The sequence below is a fragment of the Carex rostrata genome, chromosome 12 (genome assembly GCF_964058835.1).
Source record: "Carex rostrata chromosome 12, lpCarRost1.2, whole genome shotgun sequence".
In the NCBI taxonomy this organism is placed as follows: domain Eukaryota; kingdom Viridiplantae; phylum Streptophyta; class Magnoliopsida; order Poales; family Cyperaceae; genus Carex; species Carex rostrata.
In genome coordinates this window covers 3,936,384-3,955,088 of record NC_135929.1, presented here as the reverse complement: position 1 = coordinate 3,955,088, position 18,705 = coordinate 3,936,384, and the positions used below count along the sequence as shown (strand labels likewise).

Below are 18,705 nucleotides of genomic sequence, written 5' to 3'. Positions count from 1 at the left end.
GCATGACAAATCACCTGCTGGATCAAGTTGTCTGCTACTCTGTAGTAGAAGCGGAGAGAGATTCGGTTGTCAACATCCACCTTACAGCCTACCAATTTTTTTTTCACCTATCAAATTTGGTATCATCAGACAAGTGTTTTGAGATCAGACAACCTTAGCCGTTAGCACGATTAGATAATTCAAATTCACGCTGCTGCTTGTAAAACCTTGAGAACATTCATTTGTGGAGTAAACCCTCAAAAAGCAGTAGACACTGCTCATTTTCATGATAGTTAAAACAACCAAATGAAATGTCGGCACATAGTGGCAGGTATATGGTAACCCTCCAGAACATTTACCTAACAATAAAAGATAATATCATCCAAGACAGTACCTACCAGTTCAATACCAGTACTAATAGTCTAATACTACCTGATTTGTATAGTTCCAGAATAATGAGACAATAAATGTTGCTAATAAAATTGAGACAGGCAAACCTCTGCTGAAATGTTAAAAAACAAATAGTTTGCATCTTTAGCATGCTCATCTTCTAGTTCTGTTTGCTTTGATTTGTTGACCCTCCTTTTGTGGGTACCAAACTGGTTGTCAGATGTACCTTCATGCATACATGTGTCGCTTCCCAAAGGAGGTGAGTTTAGGTTGATCGGAAAGGGCATCTGCTGAGTAGGTCTTCGTCAAATTTCTAGCAACCAAGACAATAAATGTTGATTTAAATTGAGATAGACAAACCTTTGATGAAACGTTAGAACACGTAGAGTTTGTATCTGCACTATCTTCCTCTTTTAGTTTTGTTTGTTTCAATTTGCTCACACTCTTTTTTCGAGCACCAATCTGGTCATCGGATGCACCTTCCTGTATACCAAACTTTTTGGTATTACTTCTGTGAGGCAGTGAGTTTAGATTGACCTGAAAAGGCATTGGCTGAGGAGGTCTCTGTACTGTAGTAGCAGCAATTTCAGATGGCTTCAATGATGGCTGACAAGTGTCCCTGTGTCCCTTCTTCCAGTGGATTATTTGACACTTGGCAGAACTACATACGCAGGTTGTTTAAGTCACTTGTGCTTAAGTTCACATTTAAGAAACTACATGTCGATAAATATCACAAAACTAAATTAAGGTAATTTTGGATGAATGATATCCTGCTAGATACTAAATATACTATGAAAATGTTGTGGTCATTTTTTTCTTTCTTCAATTTCTACCATCAGACTTGACTATTGCCGGTATAGTGCACAGATATTAAAAAAACATAATCATTTAGTAAACCATAATAACACACAGAAGCATTAAAGTCATAACATTAATGATTTGTGTCATTTAGATATAGTATGATTGGCTGTAATTGATTCATTGTGTGTGTGTGTGTGTGTGTGTGTGTGCAAAAAGAAAAGAAACAAAGATGTATTGTATTATTTACATTCCATAAATAGTTTATAAACAGCCTTCTAAACCCTTCACAGTTAAAGGATAATTGAACATTTTCAAAAGGATCCATTCAGTAAAGAATTTGTTAATTTACTAACCACAATTAGATTTGATTGCTAGTTGGTTTCTTCTTGATAATTAGATTTGGCTGCAAGTTGGTTCGACAAATGATGGAATTATCCTCTTGAACAGTAAGAACACTCTTACCAATATTTAACCAACTTGCACGCACTGCACCTAACAGCAGCAGGAGCAAGACAGGTCACACACCATGACTGTTTAACCCTCAAATCTGATACCGGCACAGCTGGAGTAAACCCATTCATCAACTGTTTCCCCCACTCAAAAGTAAGGTGTAGTTCCTCTGTGTGTGGGGTCTGCATTCTAGTAGTAAGGATGTATGCCAAAAGAACCACAACGATAAGAAATTTTAAACCCAGTAAAGTGTTTTCAGCAAACTCCATTGAACTTCTTTCACATATATAGGTTTGGTTCACCTGCAGAAAAAGAAGATGAAATAGCTAGTTCCATTTTAGAAAGGAAACATGGTATAAACAAGCAAAAGTGGTACGACACCTTTCCCATTGATGGTGCATATTATGACTATAAAATAAATAGTAACATAAGCAGTACCTGACACCTAGTTCTAGTATATTTTTTTCCCTTGTTAGTTATTTATTGTTTCTTTTATGTGATTTAGCTGTCTCAATACTCAAACTTGCAGATTTGAATAATGTTTGCTTAAATTTGAGAATTTAGAGTTGAATCGCCTTACTAAAAACAGACTGACGCAACTTAAGTTTTGATGTTCTGTTCTATTCTTATTTATTATCTTTTAAGAATTAACTGCATATTTCTCCTTTAAATTCGACCCCATGACGAGAATGGAAAAAAAAAACCTAAAATAAAGCAATTTAATGAGCATGGTTGAGCCTAGATTAACCTAGCTTAAACCCTGTTCCTGTCCCTAAAAATTTTCAACCCTAGACAATTAACAATATATCTCTCTTGAAGTTTATTTAGCCAGCTGAAAGTATTCATATAAACTGAATTAAAAAGCACAAATTTCTTATGGATGTAAACCCACACTTTCTCACGAAAGGAAAACACAGCTTGGACTATTTCAAATTTTCGATACACAAAGGAAAAAGTAAAAGAAAACGAAAACGGAAAACGGAAAAAGGAAAAGAATAATTACCTCAGTACCAAATTGCAAGAACAAGAAGCTAGCGGCCAAGGCGTTTGTGCTTTTGTGGTTTGATTGAGCAATTAATTAATCGGTATGATGCATGGTTTAGGAAAAACTTCAGTTAATTTGTTAGAAAAAAACATCAGCATTGACTGCAATAATTGTTTAAGTGGACTGGATTTTCCAATAAACAAATTTCTTTCCGACTTCTGATTACCTTCACAGGAGTATTGTGCTGGGTAATTATAGGTGAGCGCGGCCTACCAAACTCTTTAAAATAATAGAAGAAAGTATGAAGTAATAGCAAAATAAAATTGAAGACTGAGCGTACGTAGGCAATGGTAGGTAATTAGGCATATATTGATGATTAATTTATTTTACAAATATTGCATGAACATTAATATTCGTAGAAATTAAAAGTTGTCCCTAATTATGTGTTTCGTAGATATTAAGAGTCCGGCTAGTATGATCAATATCGGTATCATCATATGACACCAACTCTAAAATTTATTGACTTCAAATAACAAATTCAAACCATTCAAACCGATGTACTTTATGAGTGATGCATTTACATGTAAAATTTATAGTTTTTTGAATTATTTTAGTACCAAGTCAACCTGTCAAAAAATTAAAAATGTAAAATTAACTTAAGAACTCTCACATTTGACTGCTTGACGTGATATCAAATAAATTTGGAAAATTATAAATTTGGCATTTAAATGTACGATTAATGAATAAGATAAGTTTTGATTCATCGTTTGAAGCCGGTTCAATAGATTTTGTAGTAGTATGAGTTGTGATGTCATACTAGCCGGATTCATAAATTAAAAATTGCAAGTATGTGTTTCATTACTTTTAGAGTATTGTTATATAAAATTTGATGGAATTCGAAAAATGTTTAATCCTTAATAACTGCCAAGGACATTCAGTAATTAATTACTCAAATACCATGATAGATGATGCATTGATTTACGAATTGTGTCACATTAGGGAATTTGGAGGCGTGACCTCCATATTTCTTCTTCAAAAACGAATTGTGTCACATTAGGATTGTCTCTTGCTCAAGAAAATGTAAATATTTATTTTAGAGTAAGTTAAATTTTAATGATGATAGTTTCCAAAAAAACTCGCTGTCAAATAAAATTTGAACATAAATAAATAACGTTTTCAAAATTCCAAAAATATATATGATAAAAAAAACATCACAATTATTATCCGCATATATAGTTTCTTTTAAATGAAAAGAGGGTCAATGAGAAAATATCAGTCACTCTATTAAAGATATTGAGAGTATTGAAGATATCAAGTATGTGACAACTCTTAGTAAATTTTCAGCAAAGAATTTCTAAAGTTGGAATGTATAGCTGTGTGCAGCATGATATGAAATCTATGTATAATCTTAGCTAGTGTAATTAGGAAATAACAACAGCTATTGCATATTGTAATTTAAGAAAGATAGCAACGGCTAATTAGTAATTAGCCTATATAATCTCATGTACAGCTAGCCTCTGTAACAATTTAATACAATACAAATTATTTCAATCTTTCTGTCTCTTAAAACAACATGGGATTGAAATAATTTGTATTGTATTAAATTGTTACAGAGGCTGTACATGAGATTATATAGGTTAATTACTAATTTATACATTCCAACTTTAGATATTCTTTGCTGGAAATTTACTAAGATTTGTCACATACCGGATCTGATTTGATATCTTCAATATTCTCAATATCTTTAATACACTCGATAATAATAAATAAAAATTAAAATAAAATTAGAAAAATGAAAGTGTCAAATTCTGTGGCATAACTCATAAGTGATGTGCTTTTAAATTTTATCCTATTTTTTAAGTATAGATTGGTTGTGCAATAAACATAGATCTCTCAATGGTGCAATCTTGACAATCTTCTTTTGGCACTCACAACTTAGATCAGAAATTTATCTAATGTTAATAAGAAACATACTAGCCGATGGAAATGGTGGATGCTTGGATGCCACTTATGGAGGATGCAATACCTTTCGCTCAGTTCATGCCGATGGAAATGGTGGTGTACCAACCACTTGAGTACCCCGCCGATATGAAGCCCCCATACCACTCAATTTTGAACCTAACTCTCCTTAGCCCCTTAAAGTGCGGCTTAGTCATAGCTAATCTAGCTTACTTTTGGTCAATAGACTCCTCTTTGGTTTGGTATTTGACTTGCTTGTTATGCTTTTTATGTTGTTGTTGGCTTGTATCTTAACCGTTTTGCTTTGCTGGTATATTGCATGGGTTGGAGTACATCTGTTGGGTACTTTGATATTAAACTGGTAATGCAAGCTATTTCCAGTTCAATGGAATGGGCCTTTGGCCTTTTTAAAAAAAATAAAATAAAATAAGAAACATACTAAAGTAGCACTATCAACTTGCAGTAACTCAAAGTTTTGAGTTTAGATCTGAACCGTATGATCATAATCTGCACGAGTATTAAAGAGAGAATAATCATTTATGTGCCCGCGCTACAGTACCCGCGCTACAGTAACTGCATTTAGAGGAATAATGTATTATGATCTCCACTAATTATATTGTGTTCACTAATTATTATTCTAAAAAGATATTATATAGTCTCAACTAATTATTATTCTAAAATCCCAGTAGCACCCTTTCAAAGCCTCGGCACTAATTCCGCGTCAACATTTTTCTAACAAAAATAGTTGACATCATAAAAATAAATACCTCAGTGCATAGATATAAATACTTTCAATACTTAGATATTAATACTTTCAGTGTCATATGTAAAAAGAGGAGGGATCCAATTACAACATTATAGTAGTTTAGGTCCCCACAAGCAGTTATGTAAAAATTACAGCATTGTTTACTATATAGATATAAATACTTGTGTTCTTTGAATTATATACTTCAAGATTTGACTATTAATATTAAAAAAAGTTATAGATCTGGAACGGTTGCGGTCCCCACAAGCAATTATGGCAGTTCAGGTGCGGGTATGACGTCAGAAATTTCAAAAAAAAAATAGTGCGGGTACGATTATTTAAAAATAATTAATTTATCATTTACATTGTTTACTATATAGATATAAATACTTGTGTTCTTTGAACTATATACTTCAAGATTTTACTATTAATATTTTAAAATAAAGTTACAGATCTGGAATAGTTGCGGTCCCCACAAGCAATTAGGACAGTTTAGGTGCGGGTATGACATCAGAAATTTAAAAAAAAAGTGCGGATACGACTATTTAAAAATCATTAATTTATCATTTACATTGTTTACTGTATAGATATAAATACTTGTATTCTTTGGATTACATACTTCAAAATTTGACTATTAATATTAAAAAAAAAGTTACAGATCTGAATTGCAGTTATGGCAGTTTGGTCCCCACAAACCGTTATGACAGTTTAGGTGAAGGTACTGTGCGGGTACTGTAGCGCGGGTACTCATATTAGCTTTCTTAAAGAGATCCCCTAAATTCTAGAACTGGCTTGGATCAGACGGTCCGAATCCAAACTCAAAATTTGAATTACTTTATGCGATCCGGACCCACTGGAGGTATATATATTGGGCAACCACATAGCCTGAGATGCACTGGACCAGAACGTGAGTCACCTCAAATATTCGATTACTGTGGTGGACTCTAAACTTGGGTGGGTCTCATAACCCAAAAAGAAAGATTATCGCCTTCTACGAGACTACGATGAGAAAGAAAATAAAAATTTAGAATACTATGCTACTTCCCGAGAGAGAGAAGAGAAAGGATTATGGACCTCGTGATAATAGATAATTGATCCTGGTTTGTTTCGGCCGTTGGATTGGGATAGAGATGCATGAGCTTTGAATACGCTGAGAATTAATTTGTTGGGGTAGATCATGTGTTCGGTTCCGTTTGAGAGGTCTCTGTTTCTAAGCAAAAATGTTGGTAACATCGACATAGTTATCTGAACTATTTTTTATATAATTCCAACGGCTTTTTGGTATTTTGAAAATTATTATTCAAACTAGAAATTATCATTATTTTATTTGTTTTCTATTGGCATCCTCTTTGGTTAATAAGCCTGACAAATTTAATATTAACACAAGAAGTTCCATCATTGATCAACTTAAAATAAAACTACCTTCTCAAGTTTCAAGCATTACATTAGACCCGTTAATTCATTCTGCCTTTGGGCCATTTACAATGAGAAGTTGCCAAACCAATCACCTCACAAATTAATTGAAGCTTTCTTCATATACATAATATGTTGCCTTTTCTCCTATTATTCACCCCATGAAAAGAGGATCCTCTTTTTGACGCTCAATCAATCCGATCCAATCAGTTTGTTTCAAATCATATGGACTGGATATGAAATTAAAGGACCCTACCATTTATTCTCCTTCTTCTTTCCGTAGAACAAATAATAGCTGAGAGATACTCTAATAGATCGAGACCTATATTACATCTTTAATTTGGATTACTTTTGAAGCTTCAGTCATGGTCACATGAAATCTTCTTCCAGTTCTTTGAAGGAATTACTAGCAGATGCTATTTGTTTGTTAGAAGTCATCTTTTCAGGCACCATGAGACCCTTGTAGCTCCTTCGATCCGCCAGTCTCTCTTTTTCTAGCCGTTGTAGGTCTTCTCTTCTTTTCTGAATAAAAATACATATATATATAAGAAATTTGGAGAAAGGATCTTCATAGAGAGAAAAGTTTGTTTTTACACTCCATATTTCTGAAAAAAAGAATAAAAGTTTAAATTCTATTGTGCATGAAAAAGCTCAAGTTAAATACATGTAAAAGAGAAATTGAATGGACCTTTTCTCTCATTTGAAGTTTCCTTTCAGCTTTTTCAACAGCATGTAAGGCCTCTCTCTCAGCTGTAAATAAATAACATGTAAATTATTATACAACAACAACAAGAATAACTAACATGATATACTTCTATTTTTATGTCCTTTTTTAAAAAAATTTATAAAAGTATATTTAAGTTTAAAAAAAATATAAAATTTTGTCTATTCTAGAATCTTTCTCCAAAATATGTTTTTATTTCCATATTTTTCTCGTTATTTTTTTATAAAAATATACTGAATATTCAAAATTATGATAAAAATATGCCTCAATCAAAATTTCTGTCCATCCTGCTACTACGTACGACCCAACAAATCTTAAAAGTATCAGGTCACTCACCTTTCAAATCTGTCACCCTTTCAACTTTGGTCTTATTCAACCTGTTCACTATTTCATTGATTCGCTTCTCAACCCTCACTGTGCGTACCTATTACAACCGTAAAAGTATCATTAATTAGAATAAGCAATTCGAATCTATATAGGAAGACCAGTGCATTGCTAATTTGACAACTGTACCGATTGATGAATGGTAAACAAAATATTAAAAAAAAAAATGTAGATAAATTTTCTAGAATTTAGTTAGATTATGTACAAATTTTGGTGCAATTTTATCGAGCAACTTGAGAAACTAATTTATCAATTTTATTAACATATAATCAGCGATCAATTGTTTCTGAAAGAAAAAAAAAGGATAAACAAAAGGGCGTAGCGAGAACTTGGATTCAATCCACTACGGTATTCCGCGTTGGTATTTGAGCAGGTAACTTGTTCCAAATTTGATATAAAAATTGTCTAAAATATTATAATATATATACAATTGTCAGTTAAATTTGATTATCAGTATACTTGTTTCCATAGGCCCATAGCATTAAATTACGTACAACTGTACTCTTTATAAATAATAATGGCCAACAAATATTTTCTCAAAAGAAATAATTGACTCACCAATTTAGGGTGAAAAAAGCCAACTTGGCCGACATCCATCGACAGTGTTTTCTTCAGATTTGTCCATGGCGTATATACAATGTCAACATTATTCATCTTATTCCCTGTTATAATATTTTTGAAAAATTATTACATCAGTACCTTATGTATATATATGTCATTGGAAATAAAAGAAAATCATAAATGAAAGCGTACTGGTGCCAGTTAATCTGAAAAAAAAAAATAATAATATACCTTGAATGGAATTAGCTTTCACAAGCTGAGCACAATCCTCCAGTAAACCTTCACTTATGCCATCAATTGTTTGGCCTCTGTGCATTCTAACATAGACATGAGCAGAGGATACCTTATCTACATGAAACCTGGAATAAATCCATGTCATGCATGGAGAGGCAAATTGTATTAGAATATACATGTTACGTACCAAAAGCGGTTTTGCCAACAGATCTAATTCAATTTGCTTCAACAACCCTTAAAAAATGATTAATTTCTGGTAGAATAATAAATTACTTCAAGTTTATATTTGAAGGAAAAAGGAGACTGCATATGGAAATGTTGTTTTAAAACTGATTCTATTCTAGCCTGTTATCCCAAATTTATGGAAGATAAATTGTTATAAATCACCGGAGCTCAGCCGTTCCGGACTCATCTACCATTGTGCATGTTCTTATGCAGCTACAAAAGACAGACATTTTTCGCGAGGACAAAAAGTAACTTTTCGCGACAGAATACCGTCATAAACGTGTTTTTTTATTTGCGACGATACTTTTCGTGATAGAGTTCCATCATAAATGTATTTTTTCTCTCGCGAAAAGTATCTACTTTATTGTTGCTAGCTAACAAGTGCCTATGTTACTTGTATTAAATTTGTACATAACTAATTAACACTCAACATAGAACAAGCATTTGTTGGTGATGTATGTACATGATGCATACTCATCAGCGCTCTGCGCTCAGTCGGAAATAAATAAATTTCGGACGAACAAAATCATCTCTCTCGAGAAAAAATTAAGAGATAACTAAATTGTAAAATGATGGCATTGCTTTCACAAGATGTCACAAGTGAAGAATATCAACTAGCAATCATGGTTCTCTTTTGTGGTAGGATTTCGATTTAACACCACAGAGGAAAAAAAAGAAAATCAAACCAATTATTTTCCAAGAAAAAAACTGAAACCCAAAAGAGGAATGAACTGAATACATATATACATACTTTCACACATAATAAAAAGGAAAAGGTAAATAGCCAAAATTATGAACGGAATTACCAGATGTCTTCGGGGAAGCCATATTTGATAAGCTCCTCATTCTCATTCTTGTCAATTCCCATAAAAATGGTGTAGTCTCCTAACTCCGGCCGAGCCTTAAAGTACAAAACCATATCTTCCAATATAATAGAAAGAAGTAGATATATATGATTGCAATATATTTAGCTTAAGGATAAAAAGGTTTGAGAAAAACAATGAGTGCGGGTTGTTGAGATCTAAACACAGCTAAATGTTGAGGTTGAAGGCTGATATATACCTGCACAGAGGGAGGATGGTTGGCATTTTTTCCCTTTGCCCCCCAATAAAATTGCAAATTGGTAGAATAGTCAATACAGGCTTTTATGAGATTTAAAAGTTTCGTATGTGCCGTGGATTCTAAAAATGTATCAATGGTACCCAAAAAAGTTAAATATTGCGTCTAATATTTCATCATTTTTTGTTTTCTTCTGAAATCATGGCTTTAGATAATTTTTTTTTGATATCTCGTGTAAACTTGTAAAAATTAAATATATATCTCTTCGTATAGAAGTAAGATCATCCATCACCATCTACATTTTATTCAATTTTATTTTTAATGAATATAAAAATAAAAGTTAAGCTTCCTTTTCTTTGGTTACCGTTCGTAGAGAGATAAATAAATCAAATACGAGCATAGATTAGAGATTAATATGGTTAAAGCAAGTATAGGAATTTTGATTATTGTATAATTATCTTGTTGAACATTGTAATAATATGTTTTAGAATTTGTCATGTTGTAAGGATATTTTATTTGGAGCTTACAAAATATTTAAAGATTTGAGAAATTTTAAATTTAATTAAGCATTCAACACTACATTTTTTATTCAAAGTAAAGTCAATGATGTAATCTCTAGTAAAATTTAAATCCAATGACTATGTTATTAACGTTTTTGTGCTGAGTAGGACTTGAGCATTGGTAACTTATAGAAAGATCAGAAAAGACAAAAATTAATTAGCAATTTTAAAATATTTTACTATTTCACAATAAAACTTTAAAAAATAAACAAAAATTAGTGAAGTAATATGAACGATTGTTATTCAATAAAGCTGAAACTTGTTTGAAATATGCTAGAGAACTGAAAATTTAGTAAACGACACAAAATTATTAAAAAAAATTACTATTAGAAAGACAAGAAAAAGGAAAAAAAAAATGCAGGGGCGTAATGGAAAATAACGACATTCGTTAGGACTTAGGAGCACGGTACGCATCCCACCAACACGTGGATACACGCTGGATATGAGAAAAAAAAAATTGTCGGTAAATGTCACAATTAAGTGATTAACAAAGCAATTGTGTAGAAGGTTTACCTTTCGCAACCGATTCCTGAATTCATATCTTCTGCATTAACTCAAATTTTGAGTTAAAATGTGGACCGTTCGATTGAGATCTGTACTAATATTAAAGGGCCCCGTGCGTTATAGGCTTGGACCGGATTGGCCCGAATTCTGATCGTACGGTTCAGAAATTAACTCAAACGGTACGTTAATGCAGAGGATACGTGTCCCCGATTCCTCGGGCCACTGAGGATGGTATCTGTTCTGGATTTGGCAATAAAAATAAAAAATGGGCATTTCTGCTAACCACGAATCTGATCGATTTGGTTCTGACTCATCAGTCTTCATAGTTATCATGACTTGTCTGTTGTAGGTCCCACTTCACAAATAATGGTGGGCCACTTGAATATTTTATTAATATTACCTTTATTTCTGTGAGCTCAAATAGAGTGAGCTATCGGACCGTTCTTTAAACTTGCACGAATCTCAGAACAGACCCCTACAGTTCAAAGGGCGTCTTCGTCTGTCACGGAATTACATGGGATAAATTTGACGCAGTGTTATAAATAACGGTATGCGGTCGTCGGACGGACAGAGTACCGCTAAGCGAAATCAGTATGCGGCCGATTAATTAGAATTATATGGACAATTTACCGTTTTTATTAAATTTATGTATATTTATCATAATTATTAAAAATAATTTATTTTACTCAATAAACTTATAAATAAATTTAATTTAACTTGGTTTCATTATTGTAACATGACATTACGTTTATATTTTCTTAACTCATAAGAATTTTTATGTGTAACACATTTATTTAATGACAAAATAAATTTAAGAATTTTCAAATACTAATAGTATCTTATTTGAAAGAAATGAAGCATTCCAACATAAAATCACTAAATTTAGTTTATGATAACAACTTAGTTTCATAAATGAACATGTCGTACTAATTGAAAAAATTACATCAATAAGTAAGAAAAATACATAATATATAAATAACAAAAGAATTAATCAATTTCAAAGTAAGCAAGAAGAAATAATATATAAAAATATTGGATGTATGTCCGAGCACAAATAAAACTACAAAACAGTATTTATAAAACTTATTATTACACACTATTATAGGAAAAAAGGTCAATGTGAAAAATAAATATTTATTGAAATAAACAAGAATAAACGGGAATAAATGGAAATAAACGGAGATAAACAGGAATAAAGAGATGATTAAACGGTAAAACGATCGATTAATCGAAAAAAACTGCCGATTAATTGTTTTCATCCGTAAACATGTATCTGTGATGGTTTGACCGTCGTTAACAATTAAACGACCGTTAAGACCGTTTTTTACAACACTGATTTGACGGGAATCAGAACTTATTACTTTTAAAAAAGTGGAAACCAATAAATATGATTATGTATGGGATTTATTATGAAAATATTGAAATGAGTGTCCGTTTGTACTATAAGATTCGTTGTGGAAAATCTTGATTTATTTTAAAAATATGTATATCTATTTAAATTTTCTAATCTATTTTAAAAAGTATTTATAAACATATAATTATACCAATAATATGCAGTAAAATATGTGATTAAAAATGCTAACAAAATATTCAGTAAGTAAATTAAATTACTATTTTCATAATTAAATAAATGTAACACTGATTGAACAATACAAATACACAAATAATTATTAAAATTGTAAAATAAAAAAATTAAGTCACTTAAATTGCATTTTAAGTCTATAACAAATAATTGTAATTGTAATTATCACTGATTAGGATTATCTTCTAAGAAAAGTATTGTGAAGGGAGCAACAACAAATAATGTGTGGGTAAATAATTCAGTCAGAGCTAATTTTTTTTTTCCCACAAAATAACAAAGGATTGGAAATAAGTATAGGATTAAAAATTTAAAATCCAATCCCATCTTCCAAATAATAGGCAGCCGAACAACCTTTAGAAAATGATAGAAATATAATCTAATCACATTGATTCCGACCATTTTACGGCCGGCCGAACAGGCCCTAATTGAGTTCGGACACGGAGGACACGGACTCCTATTACTGGGCCCAAAATCTACACTTCTGGAAAGACCCTTAAAAGCCCATGATTAACAGGCCGAACGGATTACCCTGTTTAATCCTGACTTAAAATCATAACCGTTTAAGAACGAACTAATGGTTGAGATATAAAGATTCCCAATACTAACACCAACGCAGAAATAATAAAACCCTAGACGCCCCGTCCGATAGCACTATATAGTTAGCGCCGACTAGAGATTTCCACTGGATTTACAATTCTCTGCTTCATTTTCGAACGAATTTGTTCTTTTTGATGTTTTAGTCTCTGTTTCAATTTGTTGTTAGCTGATAGGGAACGATGATGATTGATATCAGGTCTCGTTCGTCGTAATGGCTATCTGCCTTGACGACCACACTATATATCACCACCCATATTCTGAGTTCAATCCCTTTTTCAAGCAACTATTTAAATTGTTTTCTTCGATTTCGATTTCTTTTTCTTGTTTTATTATACTGTTTAAATGAATTTGGTCGATGATGTTAAAAAAGAAAGACAAGCATATATCCGAAGCTTATGCTGTGTGGATTAGATCTAATCTTCTCTCTGAGGCTATTTTGTTTTTCCTTTATTGATCGCCTTTTTGGTAATTGAAATTATGAGTTTGTTTTTTCATCTTTTAAAGGGTGGCATTGATGATCTATAGGATTTAATTTATCTGAGTTTTATGAAGACAAAATCCGCGAAATGTCTTCCGCCTTCTGAGCCACCCTTTAACACTCGAATAAAATAATCTGAATTCTTTCAACTTTTTATTACATTTAATATTCAAAGGTAGTATGATGATCAAATTGCATAGTTCAAATGATGGCCTCAAATTGGGGCTCTGATTAGATTTGAATGTCTTTCGCTCCTAACTGACTACCTTCTCAATTAACTCTATTTTTGTCATCTTGTTGATTTCTCTTATTTTATATCTTGTGAAATTATGTTTCTCACGTTTTTTCGATGTAGTTGAAATTATACCGGTAAGTCCGTTCAATTGTTTCCATAAATAATTTGTTTACATATTAACTGCGAAGAATTTATTGAAAGAGATTTTATACTTTCAATCGAAAGTATAAAATCAAAAGATAAAACGAAATAAGAAAATCAAAAGATAAAAATTTCATTTGTTGTGAATTAAAGTCATAAATGTTCAATTTTTTTGAAGTAAAAACTAATTGAGATAAATAAAAGGAAAATAACATTGAAGTAAAGGAAATTACAACTAGCAATTGATAGCTCGTGTTTGAAAGTAAAAATAATACAACGTCGAGATAATCCTAATCGGAATCAGAGTTCCACTGCTTATTTCGTTTTCTTTTTTGCCTGTTTTACTTAGATTTGTCTAAGGCGCAGGGTGGGCATATGAAATGCTTGAACCTTATATCCTCCCTTGTGTGCACCAGGTAGGCGCTAATGCAAGAAGGGTGGAAAGCTTGCAAACATTTCGCACAACATAACATCTCGCTCCTCTTCCCATATCGGTGACAGGGATTGCCAAAATCCACATTTTCTTTGTTTGTGCGTTGTTGGGACTTTTCATGAAGGTTCTCGGGGTTTTCTTCTTTCACAAGTTCCTTGAGATCTCTTGAGTAGAAGTAGGGGAGACCTTGCGTACGAGATTCCGCTATGTTGGCACTCATTCTTAATATAATAAATTCAGTTAGAATTAATTAATGAATAAACTAATGAATATAAATTCGGCTAGAATTAATAATGTTAATAGGTCGTTTGCATAAATCTGAATTCTTCTTTAAAATGAATATTTATATTAGCAATTATTTATTAGTAATTCTTCTTTAAAATAAATATTTTTTGAAAAATCCAGGGCCATTCCAATACATCACCAAAACAATTTCAGTATAGACTCTTTTGCACGTGCATCCCTTGGGTCGGTATTTTGATACCAACTGTTTTGGTGATGTACCAGAATTGCCATGGATTCTCTTTGCCGAGTAGGCACTGTAGACTGTCTTGAGCTGTTTATGTTGCCCTCAAAGTCTACAAGGATATGTTTAGTTAGTTTGAGAATAGGTTATTTAAAATAAATCTAACCTATTTAAAAATAAATCTAACATTTTTAAAATAAATCTAACCTATTTAAAAATAAATCTAACATTTAAAATCAAAAATAAATCTAACATCTTCTGATACCAATTGTTTTACTTCACATATTCACAAAAATTAATCTACCATCTTTTTTTAACCTATTAAAAATAAATTCGAATTTCAAAAATATAATCTAACATATTCAAAAGAAATGTAATTACTTCACATATTCAAAAAAATAAATCTAACCTATTTTTTTAACCTATGAAAAATAAATCCGAATTTCAAAAATAAAATATAACATATTCAAAACAAATCTAATTACTTCACATATTCAAAAAAAAAATCTAACATAATTTTTTAACCTAATGAAAATAAATCCGAATTTCAAAAATAAAATCTAACATATTCAAAACAAATCTAATTACTTCACATATTCAAAAAAAATAAATCTAACCTATTTTTTTAACATATTAAAAATAAATCTAACCTATTCAAAACAAATATAATTACTTCACATATTAAAAAAAAATCTAACCTATTTTTTTAACCTATTACAAATAAATCCGAATTTCAAAAATAAAATATAACATATTCAAAACAAATATAATTATTTCACATATTCAAAAAAATAAATCTGATCTATTTTTTTAACTTATTAAAAATAAATTCGAATTTCAAAAATAAAATCTAACATATTCAAAACAAATCTAATTACTTCACATCTAACAAATCTAACATAAACTAAATAAATCTTGTTAGTGTAATAATCTAGAAGTCAATAATACGATAATTTATCATAAAGCTTTGTTCATGAATTGGTTAATTAATATCATTTTGTTGCCTTGAGTATTATTGAATTTATGGATCATTTCGAGTTCATGACTGAAATTGTGAAACTCCATAATATAGATAATATATACTCTTAAAAAGTCACTGACCAAGGTAATTAGCAGGAACACTAATTACCGCGATAAGGTTAGTATGTGGATTAAAAGATGGTTAAGTTTTACAAACCACCTGACACGAGATGTCATTTTAATCACATAGATACATGTTCTAGGAACATGGTATTTGATAGACCCCGAATGAAACATTAAATAGAATTGTGTTCGTGTCATTAATGTTTTCATTCAGTGTTAAGTTCTAAAGTATGAGGTATTCATCTTTCCTACTAAGAAATGTATATGTGTGATTGTTATCAAACGCTGTCGGTAAAATGCAGTTATAACGATGGCTCTTCGGTATACATGGCTTAGCTGAGGTAGTGATGGTTTACCAAGAATACTATTTGTCCTTCGTATCTCTATACGAGCTATAGCATCACTGGGCCCCTTGATAGAGTAAGATTATCTGCTAGCGGTATAATTACAAGAGTAATTATATTTGATAATCTGCTCAAGATTAATAAAAGATTCAGTTAGCAAGGATGACACACATCTACCTTGAAACTAATTTGATAGCTATGAGACAGAAGAACAGACACAAGTAAATTGTTTACTGGATCGTGATATTGTACAGTACAGCATCATCTGTGTAATTGGATGGTCATGATGTGTTGTCAGATGCCGCTCATGATTATAGAAGTTAAAATAGTTTTAACTCTGTTTACCAACATAACACAGATCCTATTGGGTCACACCATATAGGAGTTAATCGGAGAATCTTATTGTGATTGATTATAAATTGGTTATGATCAATAGTAAGATGGTTATAATTAATTATACGTGTTATAATTAAATTATAAATGTTATGTAAAAATAACAAGCAAAAACATTGGTTAATTTATAAACGTGTGTGACACGTTGTATAAAAGTTAACCGGTTAATTTATAAATGTGCATGACACATTGTATAAATTACCGAAACAACAACCGCAAGAAAAATATATATAATTGTTCATAATAATTATACGAATATTATTTGTATTCGGGCCGAGGGCATTCGGGTGTTTTCAGATTCGTGCTTATCCGCATGACATGTCATCGATCCTATCCAGATGACACGTCATCGATCTTATCCACATGACATGTCATCCTTATCCATTCAATGACATATCTTGTAAATAGGCCGAGCTTGGAGGGCATTTTGGTCTTTTGGCAACCGACCCTAAACCCTATAAATAGGGGTGGAGGGGTAGAGAGAAATTTACTAATTCACTCATACCGTTTCGTGTCGAAACAGATCGGTATTTTCTCTCTTTCTCGGTTTCTCTCCCAAATAGTGTTTCAGTTGAGAAAAGGAAGTTATACGTAGTTGACGTATAATCTTGCGAGTTGTTGTGAAGTATATTTACGGGATCGATGAATAGTGTTTTACCGAATTTCGCGGTATGTCAGTTTTACATATTGATGAAACTGAGCAACCGAAAATTCGTGTTTACGGGTTTTCGTCTTTTTCCCGTGAATAGTGTTTTTGCAGAATTTCGCGGTTTACGGTATTTCTGGCAGAAGAAATAAACCACTCTCCGGTTAGTCCTAGTGGATAACCGATAGAGGTATCACACGTGTGATACTCCGAGTCGATTCCTTCCCTGGTGAGGCTCTACTCGCTCGGTCTGCATTCCAACTGTGATTTGGAAACAAGGTATAAATATGCTATATTAATATATTTAATTGGTAAGTAGATTAAAGTTTTAGAAATCAATCATGGAGTAGATCTGTAAAAATGATTAAATTGGGTTTTGATGCCAAATGAATACTGAAGGTGGACCGCCTTGGAAATTTTCCTGACATACCCCGTTTAATTCTGAGCTTAAGTTGGCCGTAGAAATTTTTATTCTACGGTCATTCCGCAACTTAAGCCTAAACGGGTTTTTGGTTACAGCACCGTAAACCCCAACAAATCTAACATATTCAATAAATCTAAGAAATCTAACATATAATAAATCTAACACATCTAACAAATATAACATAAAATAAATCTAACAAATCTGATTACTTAACATTCAATAAATCTAGCATAAACTAAATCTAACATTCAATTTAAATTACTCTACAAAAATAAATCTAACATTCAATATTTCAATCTAGCAAAATTTAATGTAACATGAAATAAATGTACGGGAAAATCTTCGAGAATACCTTCGTAATTCTATTTGCGTTTGCGTATTTGTAAAATGAATTAAATTAACAACTATATTTTTTTTAACAATAAAATTAAAATTGAAGAATAATGAAAATATTGAGATTGAGAGAATGAGAGATGAATATATTGAGATAGAGATGTGAAAATTTGTGAGGGATGAGAGTTTATTTATAGAGTTTTGTTTGGAGGGATTGAAAATTGAAATTTGAATTTTTTAAAAAAATGAAAAAAAAATGGTCAAATCGGGTCAATTAGTGTGGGGCCGGGTAGGCTTGGGCAGCCGTTGGGGGGGGGGGGGGGGGGGATTTGTTTGAATTTTGAATTATAAAAAAAAAGTACACGGGTACACGGGTACAATTCGGGCAAGATATCAATGGGGTTTTTCCCGAAAAACCGGGTCCGGCCCTTCTTATACCCATACCCGTGTACCTGTGCATACTCGGGCACGGGCGGACCGGTCCGGGTGTACCCACTGGAGGTATTGTCAAACCACTATTTTCTCCCAACTCATCACTAACGAATTAACTAGTTATTTTATCCAACTATCTCTCCAT

General features: G+C 31.9%; 2 protein-coding genes and 2 non-coding genes across 4 annotated transcripts; 2 read left to right on the top strand and 2 right to left on the bottom strand.

The window, feature by feature from the left end:
• Nucleotides 1–487: 487 nt before the first annotated feature.
• On the bottom strand, nt 488–1,918 carry LOC144563716 (uncharacterized). The gene is made up of 2 exons (XM_078313210.1): nt 1,633–1,918; nt 488–1,030 (listed from the first exon to the last, which is right to left on the bottom strand). Exons 1-2 carry the CDS (start codon nt 1,887–1,889, stop codon nt 598–600), a joined length of 690 nt encoding a protein of 229 aa, XP_078169336.1. The 5' UTR covers nt 1,890–1,918; the 3' UTR covers nt 488–597.
• A 5,114-nt stretch (nt 1,919–7,032) lies between these two features.
• On the bottom strand, nt 7,033–9,896 carry LOC144563088 (uncharacterized). The gene is made up of 6 exons (XM_078312472.1): nt 9,657–9,896; nt 8,623–8,750; nt 8,389–8,492; nt 7,783–7,870; nt 7,411–7,472; nt 7,033–7,244 (listed from the first exon to the last, which is right to left on the bottom strand). The coding sequence occupies exons 1-6, from the start codon at nt 9,767–9,769 to the stop codon at nt 7,092–7,094; spliced, it is 648 nt and encodes a 215-aa protein (XP_078168598.1). The 5' UTR covers nt 9,770–9,896; the 3' UTR covers nt 7,033–7,091.
• Nucleotides 9,897–13,326: 3,430 nt separating this feature from the next.
• Nucleotides 13,327–13,417, top strand: LOC144563745 (small nucleolar RNA Z43). The gene has a single exon (XR_013514413.1). It is a non-coding gene; the product is annotated as a small nucleolar RNA Z43 (small nucleolar RNA).
• Nucleotides 13,418–13,801: 384 nt separating this feature from the next.
• Nucleotides 13,802–13,900, top strand: LOC144563744 (small nucleolar RNA snR60/Z15/Z230/Z193/J17). The gene has a single exon (XR_013514412.1). It is a non-coding gene; the product is annotated as a small nucleolar RNA snR60/Z15/Z230/Z193/J17 (small nucleolar RNA).
• Nucleotides 13,901–18,705: the final 4,805 nt, after the last annotated feature.

Excerpts from the sequence above, each read along its gene's own strand:
- LOC144563088 (XM_078312472.1), bottom strand. The coding sequence starts at position 9,769 with ATGGTTTTGTACTTTAAGGCTCGGCCGGAGTTAGGAGACTACACCATT. Across the intron at positions 8,751-9,656 it reads GGCTTCCCCGAAGACATCTG|GTTTCATGTAGATAAGGTAT; the intron begins GTAATTCCGTTC and ends GATTTATTCCAG. Across the intron at positions 7,871-8,388 it reads GCTTTTTTCACCCTAAATTG|GTACGCACAGTGAGGGTTGA; the intron begins GTGAGTCAATTA and ends CGGTTGTAATAG.
- LOC144563716 (XM_078313210.1), bottom strand. The coding sequence starts at position 1,889 with ATGGAGTTTGCTGAAAACACTTTACTGGGTTTAAAATTTCTTATCGTT. Across the intron at positions 1,031-1,632 it reads TGCAAGTTGGTTAAATATTG|TTCTGCCAAGTGTCAAATAA; the intron begins GTAAGAGTGTTC and ends CTGCGTATGTAG.